Genomic DNA, 19,877 nt, shown 5'->3' with positions numbered 1-19,877 from the left:
AGCCCCACACTTCCCACTTGTCTCCCTCCTCTCCACACTTTCAGAGTCCCACAAGTCCCCCATTCACACAGCATCCCTGCTCCTGTCCCTCCCTCCCAGAGTGGGACGGCAGCAAGTCAGCTGTTCCGGCTCTGGGAGGGAGGAGCAGGAGCAGGGCCAGAGCACCAGGCTGCAGCTTTGCAGTGCGGTGGAAGTGCTGAGCGGGAGCAGGTGCAGGTGCAGCAGCAAGTGCAGGGCTCTCGTGTGTGTTGCAGGCTACTGGTGGAACCCCAGGTGGCCCACCACTGGTCATAGGGCCACTCATGGAGCACACGCACTGGTCGTGGCTGCCCACCATGCTAAGCTCCAGCTCCCCTTGCTGAGCATGGAGCAGGCAGCTCGCACACCAGGGCTGGTGGATAAAATAAGGAATGGGGCTCTCATGCCTGTCTCACTCAATCCCAGCTCCCAGATCAGAGCGGGAGGGACAGCACTCCGCCTGCACAACCCCTTGTCGCAGTCGCGGCCTGTGATGCAGAAGCACAGGAGCCGCTCAGAGCTCTTCTGCCACTTCGGGGAATCTGTGCAGCAGGGATCTTAAAGTGGGCCATAAGGTTTGGGCAGTGCTCTGCTCTGCTCTGCTCTGCTGTTTTAACAGGCTGGATGGGCCAGGCCTGGCAGGTGCTTGTGGGGGCCAGGTCTGAGTGACAGAGGTCAGGCCCCGCCCATAGGAAAATCCCAGTTTGGCTCCAGGGTGGGATGGGACTTTCTGCTCTTCTCCAAGGAGAGGGGACTGTGTGTCCCAGGCATAAGTGAAGAGCCACATGGCCTGCACCTCCCCCATGCACCAGCTGCTGAGCTATTAAAGCAGCTGCCCTGTCCATAGCATCCCTCCATCCAGGGCATCCTGGCTCCACTCTGCAGCTTCCCCTTCTCTCGGAGGACACTGCAGCAAGAGCTGTTGGCAGCTCAGCTCCAGGAGACCTGAGCCTGGCTCCTGAGGCTGCAGAGCAGAAAGCCCCTTTAGAGGAGTTGGATGCCTGGCTGTGAGAGACCAACCTCCCAGCAGACACTCCCTGGAAGAAGCAGGGCGCTTTGTGATTCAGTGGTGTTCTCCCTCACTGCTCCTCCTGCCCACTTAAACCCTCAGTGCCTGCGGCAGAAAAGGTGCAAACACCACCCTACTATAAAACTCAGCACAATTCACACACGCCCCTGGACCAATGCGGTGCTGGTGCACTTGTGTTAGTGCCAGGATGTTAGCGACAACCTTCATCTGCCTGAAGAGCTCACTCTAGCTCCAAAGCTTTCCCCCCAGCCCCAGAGAAGCTGGTCCAGTAAGATCTTACACCTCCCCCACCTTGTCTCTGTCCCTAAGAGCCACATAGGGATGGGGTGGGAAATAAGAACTCCCTTTGGTGTGTGTCAGAACCACATAGTAGGACCTGTCTGTGGGTGGGGCTGGGCTGTAACTCTCTGCTGCCTCACTTGCAGGTGGTCCATGTGTCACTGGAAGACCTGCATCTGGTTGACCACACTGAGGCTGGGAACCCACATCCCTCTCCAGAAGAAAGCCACCTCCAGCAGCAGAGCATTTCCCCAACAGGCTGGAATGGTGCAGCTGGGAGTCACACAATGCTTTAGAACTGCCCCCAGGAGTGACAGACACAGGGCTCCAGCCACACCTGGCCCTCCCAGCTTACCCCCCCGCAGCCAAGTCTAACTGGTATTCAAGTTCTCGCCCAGGAGCCCACCTATGAGCAGAAACACCCCCCTCCTCCTCAGCTCCCCCATGGGCAAACCTGAGTCAGATCCTATTTCTCTTACCTGTCGCCACTCTTCCCCCTCGCAAGATCTCCTGCCCCAGGAAACCAGCACAGCTTGTCCTTCACTCCAGCCTGTAGAGATTTCTGTCCCCATAAGGTCTTGCAGACACATGACCACAGAAGAGCGGCATGGAGGTGGGGATGAATGCTCCAGCAGCCCCAAGCCCCAGGAGCACACTAGCACCAACAGATGGGCAGTAAACCCTTTCCATGGTCCTAGGAAGTGGCAGTGGATCTAAGGGACAGCCTGGAGTGAAAAATGCTGAATTCCATTGTCCTGTCCTGATCTAGCAATTGCCAGCCATGCAGCAGGCTTTCGGGTGTGAAAAAATCCGCTCCCTTGGAAGACAAAGTTACACTCACCCACCCCTCAGCATAGGCAGCGCTGGCCTAGTTACTGCCCCTAGGATTCCCTGCACTGATGAGAGACGCCTCCCCCGGCATAGGTAACAGCCGCATAATGCATCCATGTCCTGTTGTTACAGCCACTGAGTGACCATAGGCAAGTCATTTCACCCTTCTCTGTTCCTTTCCTCAACCCCCGTTATCTGACAAAAGCAGTCCATGCCTGGAGAGTCGTCTAAGCAAAATGTAGGAGAAGTGCAGTGCTAAGTACTCCCTGCTCATTTCTGTTCTGACAGCTACATGGAGGTGTTGTGAATTTAATTTTTGTTAATAAAGGCTTTATGAAACCATACCTCTGACTATGGCCACTGAAGTGGACAAAATATGAACAAAACTATCACCTGGTGAATGGTCTTTTCAGAAGCACAACTGCACTAAGGACTTCACTCAGAGTTAACCTATGTTGCCGGGAAAGGGATGTTTTTGGTAACAGCCTGAAACAGACCATTTCTCCTCCCCATAATGTGACTGTGTACATTGAAAGCAGCTGTGCTGGTATTGCATATGACAGCTTAATTTTACATAGGGCTGCTCTGAACAGCTCCTAAAGTGGAATGAGGACAGATGGAGTGAGAAAAACAAATATCCCTAACCCTCTGCACCCGGGCACGAGAGATGCTGTTCAAGCAGCAGACTGGACAAGTCAGTGGAAGGTACTGAACTGCTCTCCTCCCGTCCCACCCCCAAGGGAGTACCATATAGATACATGAAACTGCAAATCACAGCTAGGTCTCAAGACTCCTTAAGAGCTGCAAGATTGTCGCTGGACACAATCTACAGTTAGGCTGTTGCAAATTATTTCACTCTACTAGCCAAATTAAATGGAGCAGGGTAGAGCCTAGCCAAGTCTATCCTTTAACTGACAGATCATGTTCAATGGGGTTAATCTCCAAACACCCTGTTTAAGACAGTGTCTATTCACCTTTCACACAGCAGGGTGGTACCCAGGACCCATTTATGCTCACGGGCATGGTGAATAAAATGCTCCACCCACTGACCCGCTACAGCGCAGGCAGCAGGCAGCAGAGATCTTCCTGCAGTGTCCTGTCCAGACATAGCATACTGAAACCATTACCTGCTCAGGAGTAGAAATTACTTCACTGCAAAACTCAGCTGATCTTTTGCCCCCCACAGATGCCAACAGAGCCAATTAGCTTCAGTAGTCATGGTGGACGTTGAGAAACTCGTAATGCATTACTCCACTCAGGACTGTACAATAATGCAGCATCTGCTCACCACAATACAATACAAGTCCTCACACATGCCACCAGCTGGCCACTTGATAACTACCATTGCTGTAAACAGTGCCCTGAAACTGGGCTCTTGTTTCCTTTCTGCTCCTTCCTGCACCACATCTTTTGAGCTGTGCATATGTATATATGGGAGGAGTCCACAGATGTAACACAAGAGTGCTAAATTGAAAATAAAGTGCAAAAATTAGTGGAAACAAAATTGGAGATATCACAGTAAAATAAGCTTACAATGCTGGTTTCAGTACCATTGCTGAATATACAGAACATTACATGAATGTTACAATGCAGAGACATTAAACTGAGTCACAATTAAACTGCTCTCCTTTTTAATCAGTTTTTACAGAATGATATAATACATTAATAATCACAGTAGAGACAATATGGGTTTCCTGTATACAAGATTGTGCAAGCTCATTAATTTAAATTTTTAAAGGCTTTACCAGGTTCAGAGAGAGGCAGTACAAAGCTTTTAAATAGAGGTGAAGCACGATGAAAAGGTACAGAACACACAATAGTAACTCAGCAGAGATTAATTCTCCAGTAGTACAGGCTCAATCAAGCTAATCAGTTGTTACACAAAAAAAAAAAAAAAAAAAAAAAAAGATTATCTCCCCCCTTCCCACAGTACACTCTTTTTTCTGCTGCTCCAGGCCTCCTGACACACAGCTAGCCTAAGGCTGCTTTATATATATTATATATATGAATGAGCTTGGCCACATAAATTACTAGACTTCAGACAAATAATGCTTCACTTTCATGCAGCTCTGAGAAGCAGGATTGTGCAACTGCTTCCCCTTTCTTAGCCTACTAGCTTCCCCCATACAAACTATTCAGCGTTATTAACATGGCAATGAAATTGCAAATCTCTGCTAGAATTTGGCTTAACACATCAACATTTTCCAATAAGCAATCTGATCCAGCACTTGGTGCTCACCATAAACTCACCTAAAGTAAAGACGACTGAGTTTGCGGCTTCTTCCTACAATTTATGGCAGTTCTGTTCAGTATTTGGAAGTACAAAAATAGCCCATATATTGCAATTTCACTTGAAAAAGCTTTAAAAATGAAACAATAGGGGTTAGAAGTAAAAGGGGATCCCCCTGCAGATGAAAGAACCAAACCTCTTCCCTCCTACTCCTCATCCAGCAGAGGAAAACAATGCGTTTGTAGTACATCTGGCCCAACCATACGAAATCAGATGATTGAGTAGTTCTAACTCATGCAGACAGCACTCTGAACTTCAGTAACTGGGCCTTGAGTCTGCACCTATGACTTGCTGTTAACCTCCTCTCCCTACCTCCCAAATCTTTTTTCCCCCTCCAGTTCACTGCTAGAATTACTTCAGCCACTTAAAAAAAATGAAATTTATGAGTACTGATACAATGCAATGGGTGCGCATGGCTGGCTGGAGCCTTTTGGCAAAACAGTTTTTACTGTTTGGTCCTTAATGTGCTTTCAAACATCTTTATTTTCTTACTATTGCACAACAGAAAACTTAGGTCATCTTCCTGCACATATAATTTAACTTTTTAAAACAAAATCAGGACACTAGGAAAAAGAGGACACACAACAGTACAATTCCTAATTCTTTGGAAAGCCTCATTCTTTTACTACACTTATTACATTATATAAAAGTCTTTTATAGCGGGTTAAAGAAGCAAAAAGGACCATCCTGTTGTGAAGATTCTTACCTATATTGGGGCATATACAAATATTTACCATTTTTAAAATAATTTTTATTTAAAAAATTGTTCAATTTTGTCAGTACTTTTTTCCATACACAAAAGGAGCAGTGATGCAAATGTGAAGAATGTGTGTATCAGGAAAAAAACCCTTCTAGTAAAGAGAATAAATTCTGAAAAAATGATCAAGTTGATCAACTTGTGTCCATAATAACAAGGTAAGATATATGATAATAAATGATTATTCTATTTGCTCCCCCTTGGAGAGCTTTGTGCTGAATGTTAAATGTGAGAAAAAAAGTTTAGAATATGACAGGTTTTAGAGACCAAATATTCTCAGTCACTAAAACCAAAACTGAAGAATTAAGGGGATAATCAGTCCTTTGACATTAACACAGGAAATTCTCAGTAATAATGTAACACACCAGAACATGTTCTGAACTGTGGTATAGCAAACTGACATTGCTTTTAACTGTAATTCTGGTGCACTCTAAAAGGGCAGTATTGTGCTTCTGCTGAATGCTATTTGTCAGGGTTATAAATGCAATATACTAGCACCAAAAAGCATGATAGCTAAACAAGAGTATTACAATGCCACTCAGACTCAAGATCACATTAAGGCAGACTACAGCAACTTCATTGCTACTAGAAAGCATTGCTGTACCCTGCAAGTCTATAATAGAGGAGAAAGACTATAAACAACAAAAGAACTTAAATACTATCTCACTTGATTCCCTGTGATCTATTGAACATGATAAAAATAATGTATTGAATTATACATTATCAAATCATTCAAAACATAAGCGTCTTTCACTGAACTATGCCTAGATTGGTAACAGAACCACATCTCAAGCACTTAATATGGTACAAAGGTTGTTCTAATTTCAATTAGGGACTCTCAGAAGTACTAGTTACTTAGATTTTTAGGGATTCCCTTTTTAAAACATGTGCTATGCTGACCTTTTCAAGAACACAAAAAACATATTCAACCCACTTTTGAGGAGGTGTTTAGACATATGAACTGTCTTCTACTTAAAGAAGAAATGTGGATTGTGTAACTTTTTTACCCCCAAAAACCTACAAACATGGCTCACTTCAATGCCAGCAAAGTGATATGCATTGGAGGAAGAAGAAGAGGGAGCTAGGTGTAATGCTGGCACTTTGCCTTTTACAAAAGAAACTGATCACAGGCCTTTTTTAGATAGCTGTACAGTGAAAAAGGCCAGTGACCACTCACACAGGCATAAAAAAAATGATGTGGGCTATGCATAGGATCTCTACTATTTCAGTCATCCCGGATGTCCACCTGGTCTTCTCTTGTCAGTTTGAAAAAGGATGAGACAGATCTGCAAAGATTCCCTGAACTGATTTCATGATGGGTTTTATAAAAGACAATGTGCCATTTTAAAATATTTTATATGAACAGTAAAGCCTGCACTGCTAGAAGAGACAATACAAAGAACACATAGTAAAAAAATATTCACTGAAACCCCTGCCATGTATATTTAATGTGAATAATCAAAATATATATTACAGTTTAAGGTTCTGTAAGGTATTCTGTTTGGGGTTTGTACAGTATACACAGTAGTTCAGAAGAAAAAGTTACAATACGGTATGTACTATTCCTTTTTATATAAGAACTTATCTATTGAAACTTACAGTCCCTCTCCTCTATGTATCCAAACTATTCCAGAGCTAAAAACATTTTAAACTTTCTAGTGAGCCCTGTGAATTGTAAATTCCAGTTTCAGAAAGTTCTGTAAACTTTATTAAAATTTTAATAAATATTTAGGTTTTCCCTTCTTTAAACTTACCCTATTGAAGAAGTCATCTCACTATCCAATATACTGTGTCACAACCTGCTGTAGGAAATAGGAATTTCTTGCTTGCTGGTTGAGAGGATAATGAGTCCAAAGACGATGGCAGTTCATTAAATATTATATAATATATTTACATTGTCCTTAGGTTTTAATTTTACCCCAGGTGAAATAAAATTTATAACTAGGTCAACTGCTACAAATTTTCAGTGAAGCTGGTGTTTTCTTAAAACAGGTGTATTAAGCTAGAAAGGTTCTTACAAGTGCTTGCCATGTTCTTTTTGGTTGAAAACAAAGAAAATGAATGAACTTACATGAACAGAAGTCTAAGAGAAAAAAAGTGTCTAACTGAAAGGGGCAGTGGCAGAAAACAGTTTCCTAAACCATTTCGAGAATCCACAATACCTGAAAAATGTGGTCCCTTTTTCCCCATGCTAATCTCTACTGGGGGGTGGAGTGGGGTAGGGGGTGGGATGCAACCAAACCAGAGAGGAAAGAAAAATTGTTAAATTAATTAAATGTGATTAGTAAAGTTTTTTGTTTTTGTTTTTAAATGCTTCCACACTGTACAATATTATACAAGGAAAGTCTTTCTTCAGCCTTTGAAGCAGTAGACATACATCCTTACAGGCTCTTTGTTGCTAATTGTCCAGCCATATGAGTGCCCTTTTGGGTCACTTACGATCATCAATGGTTTTAATGAATTCAACTGCTGCTGTGAATTGCATCCACCAATAAGATTCTTCTCCAGTTAAACAGTTAGCATAGAAGCTACTAATGTACTGAACCGTGGACAACAAACAGGGTGGATTTGCCTGGAGGTGAAGAAGAAAAGGTACATGCCACAATCAAGTTTGAGATGGAAGTTTTGAAGATAAGTGTTACAAGTGGAATAGAACAGAAACAGAAATGTATGCGTACGGCATCCCCAGCCTTGTAATTCATGTTACAGGCTGGTAGGGTAATGCTTGTGGGGACAAATGCAGCCTCCATTCCACATTCAGCAACTGCACTTTGAACACCATGACTGTGGCCACACTTGGCCAAAACTTCGAAATGGCCATACTAATGAGGCACTGAAAAGAGAAGTTACTCACCGTGGTAACGATGGTTCTTCGAGGTGTGTCCCCGTGGGTGCTCCACAATGTGTGTTGGGCTCGCCCGGCGCCGCAGATCGGAATTCTTCCAGCAGTTTCTCCTGGATCGCACAAGCGCCGGCACGCGCCGCTCCCTTGCGCTTCCCCGGCCCCCGCCAGTTCCTTGACCAACCACCTTGGATGCTCCTGAAAAACACTAGACAGAGATCCGAAGCGGAGAGGATGGGCGGGTGGTAGAGCACCAACAGGGACACACCTTGAAGAACCATTGTTACCATGGTGAGTAACTTCTCTTTCTTCATCAAGTGTCCCCGTGGGTGCTCCACAATAGGTGACTACCCAGCAGTAACCCAAGAAAGGACGTGGGTAATCAGTTTATGTGCAGCTTGCTCCCGAAAGGACTGCTGTTGAGAGGCAGGTATCCTCTTGGAATACCCGATGTAGGGCATAATGCTTGGCAAAGGTGTCACAGGATGACCAGGTCGCCGCTCTACAGATGTCCTTCAACGCAATGCCCTTAAAGAAGGCTGTTGACGCCGCCACCACCCTGGTGGAGTGAGCCCCGGGTGGAGCCAGCAAAGGAGTCTTTCGAAGTTCATAGCACATTTTTATACGGGATACAATGTGCTTTGAGATTCTCTGTGAAGAGAGACAGACATTCTCCTTTTGACCTGGGAGCGAGAGAGACTAGAAGCCTGTCCGTTTTCCGGAAGGACTTAGTTCTGTCTATGTAGAAGGCCAACGCCCTTCTCACATCCAGGAGATGCAGGCGTGCCTCCTTGCTGGAGCTGTGAGGCTTCAGGTAAAACGAGGGTAAAACTATTGGCTCGTTAAGATGGAATTCTGATGAAACTTTTGGAACAAAGGCTGGGTGCAGCCGTAAGGTTACCGCCTCCTTTGAGAATACTGTGCAAGGCGGCGTTGCCATAACTGCTGCAAGCTCACTGACCCTGCGAGCTTACGTAATTGCAAGGAGGAAGGTTGTTTTTATCGTAAGGAGATGTAGGGGAACCGTGGCTAATGGTTCAAAAGGTGGACCCGTGAGCATGCTGAGCACCGTGGAAGGTCCAGGTTCCACGATGGCGGAAGCGGTTTCCAAGGGGGGTACAGGTTTACCAACCCCTTCAAGAACCTGGTAACAATAGGATGGGCAAATACCGTGGGCCTCTCCTCTGCATGCCGAAAGGCTGATATAGCGGCGAGGTGGACTTTTAGCGAGGATAATGAAAGTCCGTCCCTCTTGAGGTCCAATAAGTATTCAAGTATTACTGGTATAGGAACAGCAAGGGGAGCTAACTGTTTGGCGGAACACCAGGCTGTGAATCGAGTCCATTTCTGCTTATAAGTCTTCCTGGTGGAGGTCCTTTGGCTACTTTCCAGGACTTGTTGTACTCCCTCTGTGCATGTACTTTCTAAGGAGCTGAGCCATGGATTAGCAATGCTTATAGGAGCAGGCTCTGAGGGTTCGGGTGCACTATGGACCCCTGGGCCTGCGTGAGTATGTCTGGCACCACCGGTAGGAGGACCAGTGGGCGGTCCGACATGCGCAGACGCAAGGGAAACCATTGCTGCCGATCCCACGTTGGGACTACTAGTATCATGCGAGCTCTCCCCCTTCTGGCTTTCTGCAAGACCTTGTGGATAAGCGCTGTGGGGGGGGGAACGCGTAAAGTAGGGGGCCCTTCCATGGAATCATGAATGCGTCCCCCAGGGACCCCCGCCCCACTCCTGCCCTGGAGCAGTACTGGGGACACTTCTTGTTGTGCTGTGTGGCAAACAGACTGATCTGGGGAAACCCCCCATGTATGAAAGATCGGTCGTAGCAGATCGGCGCGGATCTGCAATTCGTGTGTGAGTGTGAAGCGCCTGCTCAGCTTTCACGTTGTGAGCACCTGGCAAGTACGAGGCTTTCAACGTAATGTTGTCGGCGATGCACCAGTTCCACAGTCGGACTGCTTTCGCACATAGGGCACGGGATCGGGCTTCTCCTTGTCGATTTATGTAAAACATAGTGGAGGTATTGTCTGTATTGATCCCAACTACTTTGCCACATATGTGGTCTCGGAAATACTTGCAGGTGTTGAACACTGCTCTGAGCTCTAGTATGTTTATGTGCAGTGACTGTTCCGCAGGGGACCATAGCCCTTGCGTCACCTTGTCGCCGATGTGCGCTCCCCATCCTATGTGGGAGGCGTCGGTAGTAAGAAAAATAAAAATTTGTGGTTGGTAAAAGGGCACCCCTGCTAGCAAGTTCTTGGGGTATACCCACCACGCCAGGGATCTGCCCACCTCTGTTGTGGGCGACACTACCCTGTGAACGGTGTGGGATGCCGATTTGTAGACGCTTGCCAGCCAATGCTGTAGGCTTTGCATATGCAATCTGGCATTCTGTACCACAAATGTTGCTGCCGCCATATGGCCCAGCAGCTGTAAGCACGTTAAGACCGGCACCGTGGGGCTGTATGTAATGATTTGCACCAGCGTACTGATGGCGCGAAAGTGGGCGTCGGGCAGATACACCCTTGCTGTGATAGAGTTTATGCGTGCCCCTATGAACTCTATGTCCTGTGTGGGGTCGGTCTTTGACTTCGCGAGGTTTATGGACTAGGCCCAGCGAAGAAAACGTGTCCACTGTGACACGTATTATGCGTAGGACCTCTGTCTTCGAGGCTCCTTTCAGTAGGCAGTCGTCCAGGTATGGAAATATGAATACCCCCTGTCTGTGCAGGTAGGCTGACACCACTGCCAAGGTTTTGGTAAAGACTCTGGGGGCCAAGGAGAGGCCGAACGGAAGAACCCTGTACTGCTAGTGTTCCTTGCCAACCATGAAGCGGATGAAGCACCTGTGTGCCGGGTGGATCGTTATATGAAAGTCGAGGGCTGCAAACCAATCTCCATCATCCAGTGCCATGAGTATGGAGGCGACTGTAATCATCCAAAACCATTGTTTGCGCAAGTAGCGGCTGAGGCCCCGAAGATCTAAGATGGGCCTCCAGCCTCCTGTTTTCTTCTCTGTGAGGAAGTAGCGTGAATAAAACCCTTTCCCCTGGAATTGTTCCAGCACTCTTTCCACTGCCCCTATGAACGTAAGGTGGTCCACCTCCTGTTTGAGCCTCGCCTCGTGGGCAGCGTCCCGGAGCTGGGGCCTGGAGGGAGGCTTCGTCGGTGGGAGTGACTGGAAGGGGATCACGTAACCCGTGGCTATGATCTCCAGCACCCATTTGTCTGCAGTGATCTTTTGCCATTGGGAGTGAAACGGTCTGAGGCGATGATGGAACATGAGATGAGAGTGGCATTGCGCGATGGTAGTGATAGTGCAGCCCTCGACATGCCCGTCAAACTTGTTGCCTTTGGGCCTGTCCCGAGGGTGTACGGCTTTGTTGGGAACGTCGCCTGGGAGTTCTGTACTGTTGCTGCTGTTGATGTCACCCTTGGTCGTAGCCCCGCTGATACTGCACACGCTGTGGTTGGTACGGGTAGCGTCTTTGCTGAGGGTAATATTTTTTCTTCCTATATGGAGGGGTATAAATACCCAGGGTTCTAAGCGTAGCTCTCGAGTCCTTACTGGAGTGGAGGACCGAGTCGGTTGAGTCTGCCAACAACTTTTGCGTGTCAAAGGGAAGATCCACGATCTTCACCAGTAGATCCCTCGGGATGCCCGATGTCTGGAGCCAGGATTCTCTACGCATGACCACTGCAGTAGCCGTTGAGCGTGCCACCATAACTGCCACATCCAGGGCGATCTGGACTCCCGTCCTCGAAGCGGCGTAGCCCTCTTGCACAATTGCCTTTAACACCGGCTTCTCATCCTCCAGAAGTGAATCCATGAGACAAGTAAGCCTGGAGTAATTATCGAAGTTATAGTTTGCTAGGTGTGCCGCATAATTTGCCATTCTCAATAGCAGGGTGGAAGAGGAATATACCTTCCTGCCAAACAGCTGTAGCTTCTTGGCATCTTTGTCCGATCCCCCCGATTTGTACTGAGAAGTCTTTGACCTCCGCTGGGACGATTCGACCACCAAAGAATTTGGTTGTGGGTGACTGAAGAGGAACTCCATGCCCTTTGCCGGGACAAAGTACTTCTTGTCCGCTCTTTTATTCATAGGCAGAACAGAGGCCGGAGTCTGCCATATGGTAGTGGCTGACTCCATAATGGCTTCGTCCAGCGGGATAGCAATTTTGGATGAAGCCGGGGGTCTCACAGGAGTTTGTGATGTTTCTCCTGCACTTCTGCCGTTTGAATGCCTTGCGTGAAAGCCACCCTTTTAAACAGCTCCTGAAACTGTTTAAGGTCATCCGGGGGAGCAACATCCCCAGGGGCCATGGCTTCATCTGGGGAGGATGAGGAGGAACCACTAGGGTAAACCTCCCTCGAACTCTCAGGTTCCTGCGGTCGATGGTGTACCTGCTCACTGGAGGACTGCAAAGGAAAGTCTCGGGGTTCTAAAATTAACTCCCCTTGAGATAACCGAGTTTCCAACCCCACCCGGGAGCATCCACAGGGGTATTGGCTGGCCGTGGGGGACCTGCCCCTGGGTGTAGGCCTGGGGTGTCTGTGTCCAGCATGATAGGAACGACCATGGCAGCACGGGCACGGGTCCAGGGACGGAGACCTGGACCACTCTCGGGGTTTGTACCTCCAATGTCTGGGAGAGCGAGACCTCCGCAATGACACAGATAGCGGTGACACTGGTTTGTGATAGTACTCCAGCGGATCCAATCCCAGAAAGGGCGAAGGTGGCCCCAGCCATGGTGACATTGGTTGGAGGAACGGAGAAGGTGGTTCTGGATAGGCCGGTGGAGACCCAGGCCTTCTGGGCGGCGTGTGTAGCACAGGGGGAGAGCTTGTTGTTAGCAGCAGCGCAGCCCGGTCCAGAGAAGGGCTGCGGTGCCGGGTTTTTGTTCTTGCCTTTCCCCTCCCCTGCGGGGCTGGCACCGCCCCCTGCTGCGCCGGGGATCTCGGCCTCGCGCGAATAACCTCCTCCGGTGCCTGCGGGCTCCGTGCCTGCTGGCCCTGCGCCGTTGGTGCCGCGGGGGTCGGTGCCGCCTGTGGCGGTGCCCCCGGTTCCTGCGCTGGCCTGGCCGCCACTCTAGGCGCTGCGCATGCCGGCTATTTTGTAATTGGAGGCTCAGCCTCTGCCACGTGCGCTGCCACGGTGCTGCTTGCCTGAATATGTGGCTAGGGGCTGTGTGCTCCGCCCGTCCCGCTCGCTGAGACCGCCGGCAGGGATCGAGCTGGGGAGAGCTTCCTCCGTTTTTGCACCGAGGGGGTCAGAGAAGCTGCCTTCCTTTTGTGGAACCCAGAGGGCCCTTCTGATTGCCTCTCCAGCGCGTCTGGCTGGAGGGCCTTATCAAACAAGAGCATTTTAAGATGCATTTCTCTGTCTTTTCTTGCCCTGGCTGTGAGCTTAGCACAGTGGGAACACTTGTGGGTAACGTGTGATTCCCCCAGGCATCGGATGCATTCACTATGCCCATCGGAGGCCGGCATAGTTTCACGGCAGGACTCTCACTCTTTAAAGCCTGAAGAAGCCATCTCGGTGAGTCTTTTACTGTTAATAGGGTACTTAGCACCTTCTCCGTGCCTGTTTACCCGAATTGTGGACCCTGGCCTGCAGGGCAGCGGGCGGCCTACTGGCCTTCACGTCCACTCTTCTTCTCTGCTCCCCTCTCTCTTCTTTTTTTGAAAAAAAGAAACAATTTACACGTAGAAACACTGTCTAATCTGACTCTGGCCATAGCCTGAGCGATTCCGTCTGCAGCCGATGGCGGTTGAGAAGGAACTGGCGAGGACGCGCAAGGGAGCAGCGCGCGCCGGCGCATGCACGATCCAGGAGAAACTGCTGGAAGAATTCCGATCTGCGGCGCCGGGCGAGCCCGACACCTATTGTGGAGCACCCACAGGGACACTCGATGAAGAATGAATATTCAGCAACTCATTAGCATGCTGTCAGCCACAGCGTTTCGGAAGTGCCGCCTTTGAACGCATGCAGCTCGGCTACATGGGGGCCCTTTTCGAAAGGACCCTGCACATTTCGAAACCCCCCTTATTCTTAATACAGTTAGTATATTCCTATCAGCTGACAGGAATCGGGATTTCAAAATGCGCGGGGTCCTTTTGAAAAGGACCCCCATGTAGCTGAGCTGCACACGTTCGAAAGCAGTATTTTTGAAGTGCCATGGCTGGCAGCATGCTAATGAGGTGCTGAATAGTCACTTCAGCACCTCATTAGTATTCTTCAATTTGGCCATTAGCACGGCCATTTCAAAGCTTTGGCCAAGTGCGGCCACAGCACATATGCCACAACTGGCTTTGCTAAAGGGGTATGTTAACTGATAGATTAACGTGGACACTTATTCTCTTCAAGAGAGTCCCAAGAGCTTCAAAGTTCCCTCCAGTGGCCAGGGACTTCCAGAGGTGCACAGAGAGAATATCTATGTTCTATTCTAGAGGACTCACCTTTATCAGAACAAACACCAAAACAGGAACGAAATCATCTGCCCCTGGGACCGAATCTTCATTGGCCAAACTCAGCAAGTTCATGATGGTTGAACACATTCGTAGAATGCACTGCACTTTGTCTCGTGGGGTTTTGTAAGCACTAATTGTGCGGATTTCAGACTGTGCAGATGGCCATGGTGCTTCCCGGAGATATACCTTAAGAGAAGAAAAATGTTTTCAGTTCTAGTCAGTCCAAGTGATTAAGGCTTTTCTGCAGTGTATTCTAATAGTGTAGACTTAAAGGTGGGTGCAGCACACTGGGGATTGAGAAGGCAAGGGAAAAACTGGTTACCTTCCTCATTTTCTGTGTTTAAGCAACACTGAAAGTAACACTAATCATCTGTTTAACACACCATCAGCTAGTTCTTTTATTGACTTTCTCCAATGCAGTGTTTCAGAAGACGGAGACATAAGGGTCTAACGTCCGTATAAATGACTGACTCACTCTCACCTTTTCAGAGGTGTGGACCAAGAAAAGATCTGGAAGAGAAATTCATGAGTTCTAGACCAGCCTCTGATACTGACTTCTCTTGCGACACTTGACTATTCACTTAATTTTATTTTGTTTCTCTCTCCCTACCGATTCATAGGGATAACTTCCTTCCTCTTGCATGGGGATGTTGTGAGGATTTACTGTTGTAAAGTAATCTGAGAAAGAATCATCCTCTATAAGGGGTGAAATATTATCAATTTAAAAAATATTATGCTAAGGCTAAGAGATAAAATTCTGTGCTGTCACACAGGTATAATTCTTAAAGTCAAAGCTGGGTGAGCAGGTTCTCGTTCTTGCAGAGAAGGCACCTGAGTCTCATTAAGAGCTGTCTTGTAGAAACAGGCTAATTAGAAGCAGGCCACCTACTGCCAGTTAGACTCACCTTAAAAATGTCCCTGCACCACTGGGTAATTGGGGAGTGGGGGGGGGGGGGGGGAAGGGAAGGGAGAAGAAGAAGAAGAGTGGAGCCAGGAGCGGAGGAGGTGCTGAGAGAGTGGAGGTTTGGAGAAAGGGGAAAACCAAACCAGGTACCTGAGTGAAAGCAATGTGAGGAGTGGGTGGAGAAGTGGCCCAGTGAAAAGGCTGATGCAACTGGCACAAAGGAGAAGCCCCATCAGCTGCATCTCTCCAGCATCCCTGGGCTGGGAGCCCAGATCCTGGATTCCCACCACCCCCTCCATGACCGGGGGTGGGGCGGGGGCGAGACAGGACACACGACAGCTGCCGCTGGCAGCAATAACGGAGAGCAAGAACTGCTAGAAAGGTTTTGCTCCGGGCTAAAGATTTGCCTGTGATGAGAATGGCTCAGTAAGTGGAGTCCCTCGCCTCTGGAAAGAAGAGAGGCAGTATGAGGGTCACCATGAGCCTCTGATGCAAGCTAAAAGGCCACCAGGAAGCGTGGGACCCAGAGTGAGTGACTGGAGGTCCACCACACTAAGAACTGAAAAAAAATCAGATGGTAGTAAACTACAAATCCCAGTGTTGATTGAAGCGGGTGATAATCTAAACAAAAATAGCTCTTGCCCATCTCCACTTCTTTACATTGACTCAGACATTCTAGGATTCTGAATGAGATCCACATGGGGAAAATCCTGGACCCTTACTAGGAAGGAAGGCAAAAATCAGCAGCCATGGGAAGTCACCAAATGATCTTCGAGTGAGTGAGTTTATATATATCAAGGCCAGCTCCGAGTCTCTGGGATTGCTTGGGGATAACAGAATTATCCCTGCCTTGATGCAGGGATATAGACTACTTGAGGTGCTTTCCAACCTAGGTAATACTGAGAGATTTTAGCTTACCTGGTGAATATAAACCAAAACTATGACATTCATTAATTTTGAACCAATTAAAAATATTTTTACAGGATTACTCCTTCTCAGTTCAGGTGGGTTGGATTTTTTAGTGGCTTTCTTATAAATGAAAGACTCTCAGTATTAGTTTACTATTAGTCACTGCACAAGTGACAAATGGTAAATACATCTTCAAACTAGCGTTTCCTCCATGGGAGTATAACAGCAGCATCACCTAATGACAAAGAACAAACTGTACAGCTCCATCACCTTGTTTGGGAAGAGAAGTGCTATTATTTTTATTTCCTCTAACTTAAAACCACAACATCAGAGGGAAGAAGTGGTTGTTACCTCTGGTATTTGAAGTGCTCGGTGGTTTGCTGTCACTACTTTAGACAATCTTTGGATATGCTCATGAAGGACCCTGAAAAAGGAGGAACAAAAAGTGAAGTGAAAAAAAGAGCCAGACATCTCAAGAGACCAAAGACCGTTTGCATAGAAGCAGCAAAACCCCCTTTTGGCTTTCACACACACTAAACACAAGTTTATAAATTCAATTTATCTGAACGATACCTTACAGACACAAGAGGCAGCAACAGGAATGCCATGTAGAAATAGTGACCATGTTCACCTGGTTAGCCTGCATCCACTTCACTAACTGAAGGACTTGCCTTATGGTGCACCAAATCCAACACTTTACTGGCTGTAGCCATCAAAAAACCTGTGCTTTAGGGAAAGCGAAAGACCCAGGCTGCACATGGCCACCTGCATTAAAACTGTAAATGGAGGGTGTGTGCCCTGAAGAAAGTTTTAATTATCTGCTGAGGAATACAAAATTACAGGAGTTGTGATCTAGTACCTACATCACAAAGCTATGACCATTTTCCTCTGTAGCTTGCTACAACTGTAGACTTTTGTGCAGGGTTTTAAAGAAAAAACTTGGAGTAGTTTCTTGTATACAGAAAACCTATTTATGTAAACAATTAAGGCAAAGCAATGGGATTGTATGGTAAGGCTGACTTTTCTGCCAAGGCACTCCAGTTTGTTTTGGTGGGGGGAGGCAGAGGAAAAAAAAATCAGTATCTCTCTCTATACACTGAGCTAAATCAGGTACCTCTAGTACTTTTCACTTACTGGTCGCGCAAAATGTCCCCATCCTGATTAGGATAGAATGCAAGTTTGAAAATGCGATTCATCACACTGCGTTCTATGGCTAGCTGTGCATCCTGGAGCTGCTCCTCACTGGCGTTCTGCCAGATGACATCCTGGGCCATGGCCCCATACAGAAACTGAAGGAAGTCTTCCACTTGGGCTGTTTTATCATCTGCTGCAGTGAGCTTCTGAAAATCTGCACACAAAGTGAAAGGAGGAAACTCAATTAAAAAGGTGAATTAAAGCAGTTTTGCACGGCCCATCAAGAAAGCAGAGCCAGAAACTGGTCAGTGCTGGTCAGTGTTTGTAGCTTTGCGGCTGAGTGGGCCATTGGTGGAGGGGTATGGGAAGAACAGGGTCATTCCAGTGAAGAAATCAGAAAAAAAAGTAGAGAATACATTTTCCAGACAGTACAGTCCAAGCACTCTGCTTGGCACTGCACTGCTCACTTCATCTGGAGCTCTAAGTGAATTATTCAGTTCTCATGACTTACCCCTTCCTCCCAAACAGATACTCTTCTACCTCCCTCACCGGGCACCACAAAGAAGGAAAGTTCTTGTCTAATTACTATGAAGTTCATCAATAATGACCAACATCATTACAGCTGCCAAACATTATCGCGAGGAAGAAAAGAGATTAGGAAAGCCCATGTGTACCATCTTCCAGTCTTGTATTTGATTAAACGTGCATTGTTGCTACAGACATATTACTGTACCAAAACGTTTGCAACAAACAGTAAACCCACAATTCAACAGACTTCGGAAATAATGGATACTGTCCACCAGGCGCCCCAACACCAAACACATGCTAGTGACTCACTCAAGGCGCTGAAGGCAGAGCCACTGCTGCTGTTGCGGCTAGAAAGAGCAGCTGGGGCTGCAGAAGCTGCCACTGTGGCTGCCAGGGCCAGAGGAGCCACCATGCACTCCACCCACCTGGCCGGGCCGGGCACGGGCACATGCACAAGCAGACAGCATGCGCTGACATGCTGCAGATTAGGAATTAATGGACACCCTCCCCTCTATTAGTGCATTAAATCGAGGGTTTACTACATAGGGCACACAATGATCCCAGGTAATGCAATGTAGCAGGACCACTGGCTCTCCCTCCTGCTTCCTCCCACCCTGGGAGCACTGCTATCACTCCCTCCTCCCTGTAACCACATTTGCTAATTCTTATCTCCAGCCTAGCATCTCAGAGACTCTCTGAAGATCCAGCTTCTCCATTCTGCCCAGTGAAAATGTTCTTCCTGGGTTACACAGGGACATGTTCATTTTACTGCAGATCAAAGTTCAACAGTTAGTGTACTTCTCCACTCTCATTTTAACTGAGTAACTTCACTTATTTGTGTTTGATGGGGTGGGGGTTGCATTTACTTATTAAGCTGCAGCACACCAAAGCCCAAACCAGTGACCATGCACAGAAGACATAAACAATGTTTCTCTTCTCAGATTCTGTGTGAATAGCTATTTAAAACCAGTTAGGAACAAATCTATTCTAAGAGTCTAACTTGAGGTGTAGTCTATTTTTAAACACTGAACATAAAAAGGTAGAGACGATCCACACTCTTAATTACCTTGAATAAATTCTCTTATCTTTTTTTCTTTGCTTTCCAGAAGTAACCTCACACACACTGTAGTGAAATATCTGTTGGCCACTTCCTTATCACGTAGAACCCTCTGCAGGAGCCTTTCCAGATGGGCTTGTGTGGTCTGTAGGCCTTGGCGACATCGAGTTAAGTAAGCAATATATGGAGCCCTCTTCCTAAAATTAAAAATGGTTCTCTCATTAATGATTCTACAATAAAAAGAAAAGTAGGACCCTAGCTACCTAGACCTGGTTATAAAATGGCAGGAGAGGAGTCTTCTACAAAACTTGAGTTGAATAGCAAATCTTGAATTCAAGCTGATGTACAGCCTTCTGTTTAGTGCCTCAACTTCGCAGCCTACACGCCTCTGAAACCCCTCCCCACTCGTGCATCTGATGAGGTGGGTCCTTGCCCACAAAAGCTTATGCTCCAAAACATATGTTAGTCTATAAGGTGCCACAGGACTTATTGTTGTTCTCAGCTTCCGGAGTAAGACAGCTTCCCAAATTCCAAGGTCAGTTCACTGCTGCCACAGCCCTTCCCCTCCAACAAATAAGCAGAATCTAAATAAGATCTCCTATGTGCCAGTGCTGAGCATCATGCACCATCAGGCTGGCCTAACAACAGTCTCTTCCTAGAGTTTGCTACTGGTTGGGCTGATTTCAGATTCAAGCCTTTTATGGTTCATTCTTAGAAGGCACAGAGAATTTCAGCATTTGGTGGGAAAGCGCAGATGTAAAAACCCACCTAAACAAAAAAACAACAACGTAAGTCAAGTTGAACATGTCCATCC

The 19,877-nt window shown here is 47.3% G+C and overlaps 1 protein-coding gene across 2 annotated transcripts in view; it reads right to left on the bottom strand.

Annotated features, from left to right (window-relative positions):
- Positions 1-3,772: 3,772 nt before the first annotated feature.
- GAPVD1 (GTPase activating protein and VPS9 domains 1) overlaps positions 3,773-19,877 on the bottom strand; it is a 78,959-nt gene continuing 62,854 nt past the window's right edge. For both annotated transcript variants that reach the window (XM_075015222.1, XM_075015223.1), the window contains exons 22-26: positions 19,073-19,260; positions 17,479-17,692; positions 16,696-16,768; positions 14,520-14,717; positions 3,773-7,777 (exon numbers count right to left, since the gene is read on the bottom strand). In XM_075015222.1, coding sequence (XP_074871323.1) covers positions 7,637-7,777; positions 14,520-14,717; positions 16,696-16,768; positions 17,479-17,692; positions 19,073-19,260 — 814 coding nt within the window. In that variant the 3' untranslated portion in view covers positions 3,773-7,636. The remainder of the gene's footprint in view (positions 7,778-14,519; positions 14,718-16,695; positions 16,769-17,478; positions 17,693-19,072; positions 19,261-19,877) is intronic.

Source organism: Carettochelys insculpta, chromosome 21, assembly GCF_033958435.1.
Source record: "Carettochelys insculpta isolate YL-2023 chromosome 21, ASM3395843v1, whole genome shotgun sequence".
Taxonomy (NCBI): Eukaryota; Metazoa; Chordata; order Testudines; family Carettochelyidae; genus Carettochelys; species Carettochelys insculpta.
This window is presented reverse-complemented; position numbering and strand designations above follow the sequence as displayed.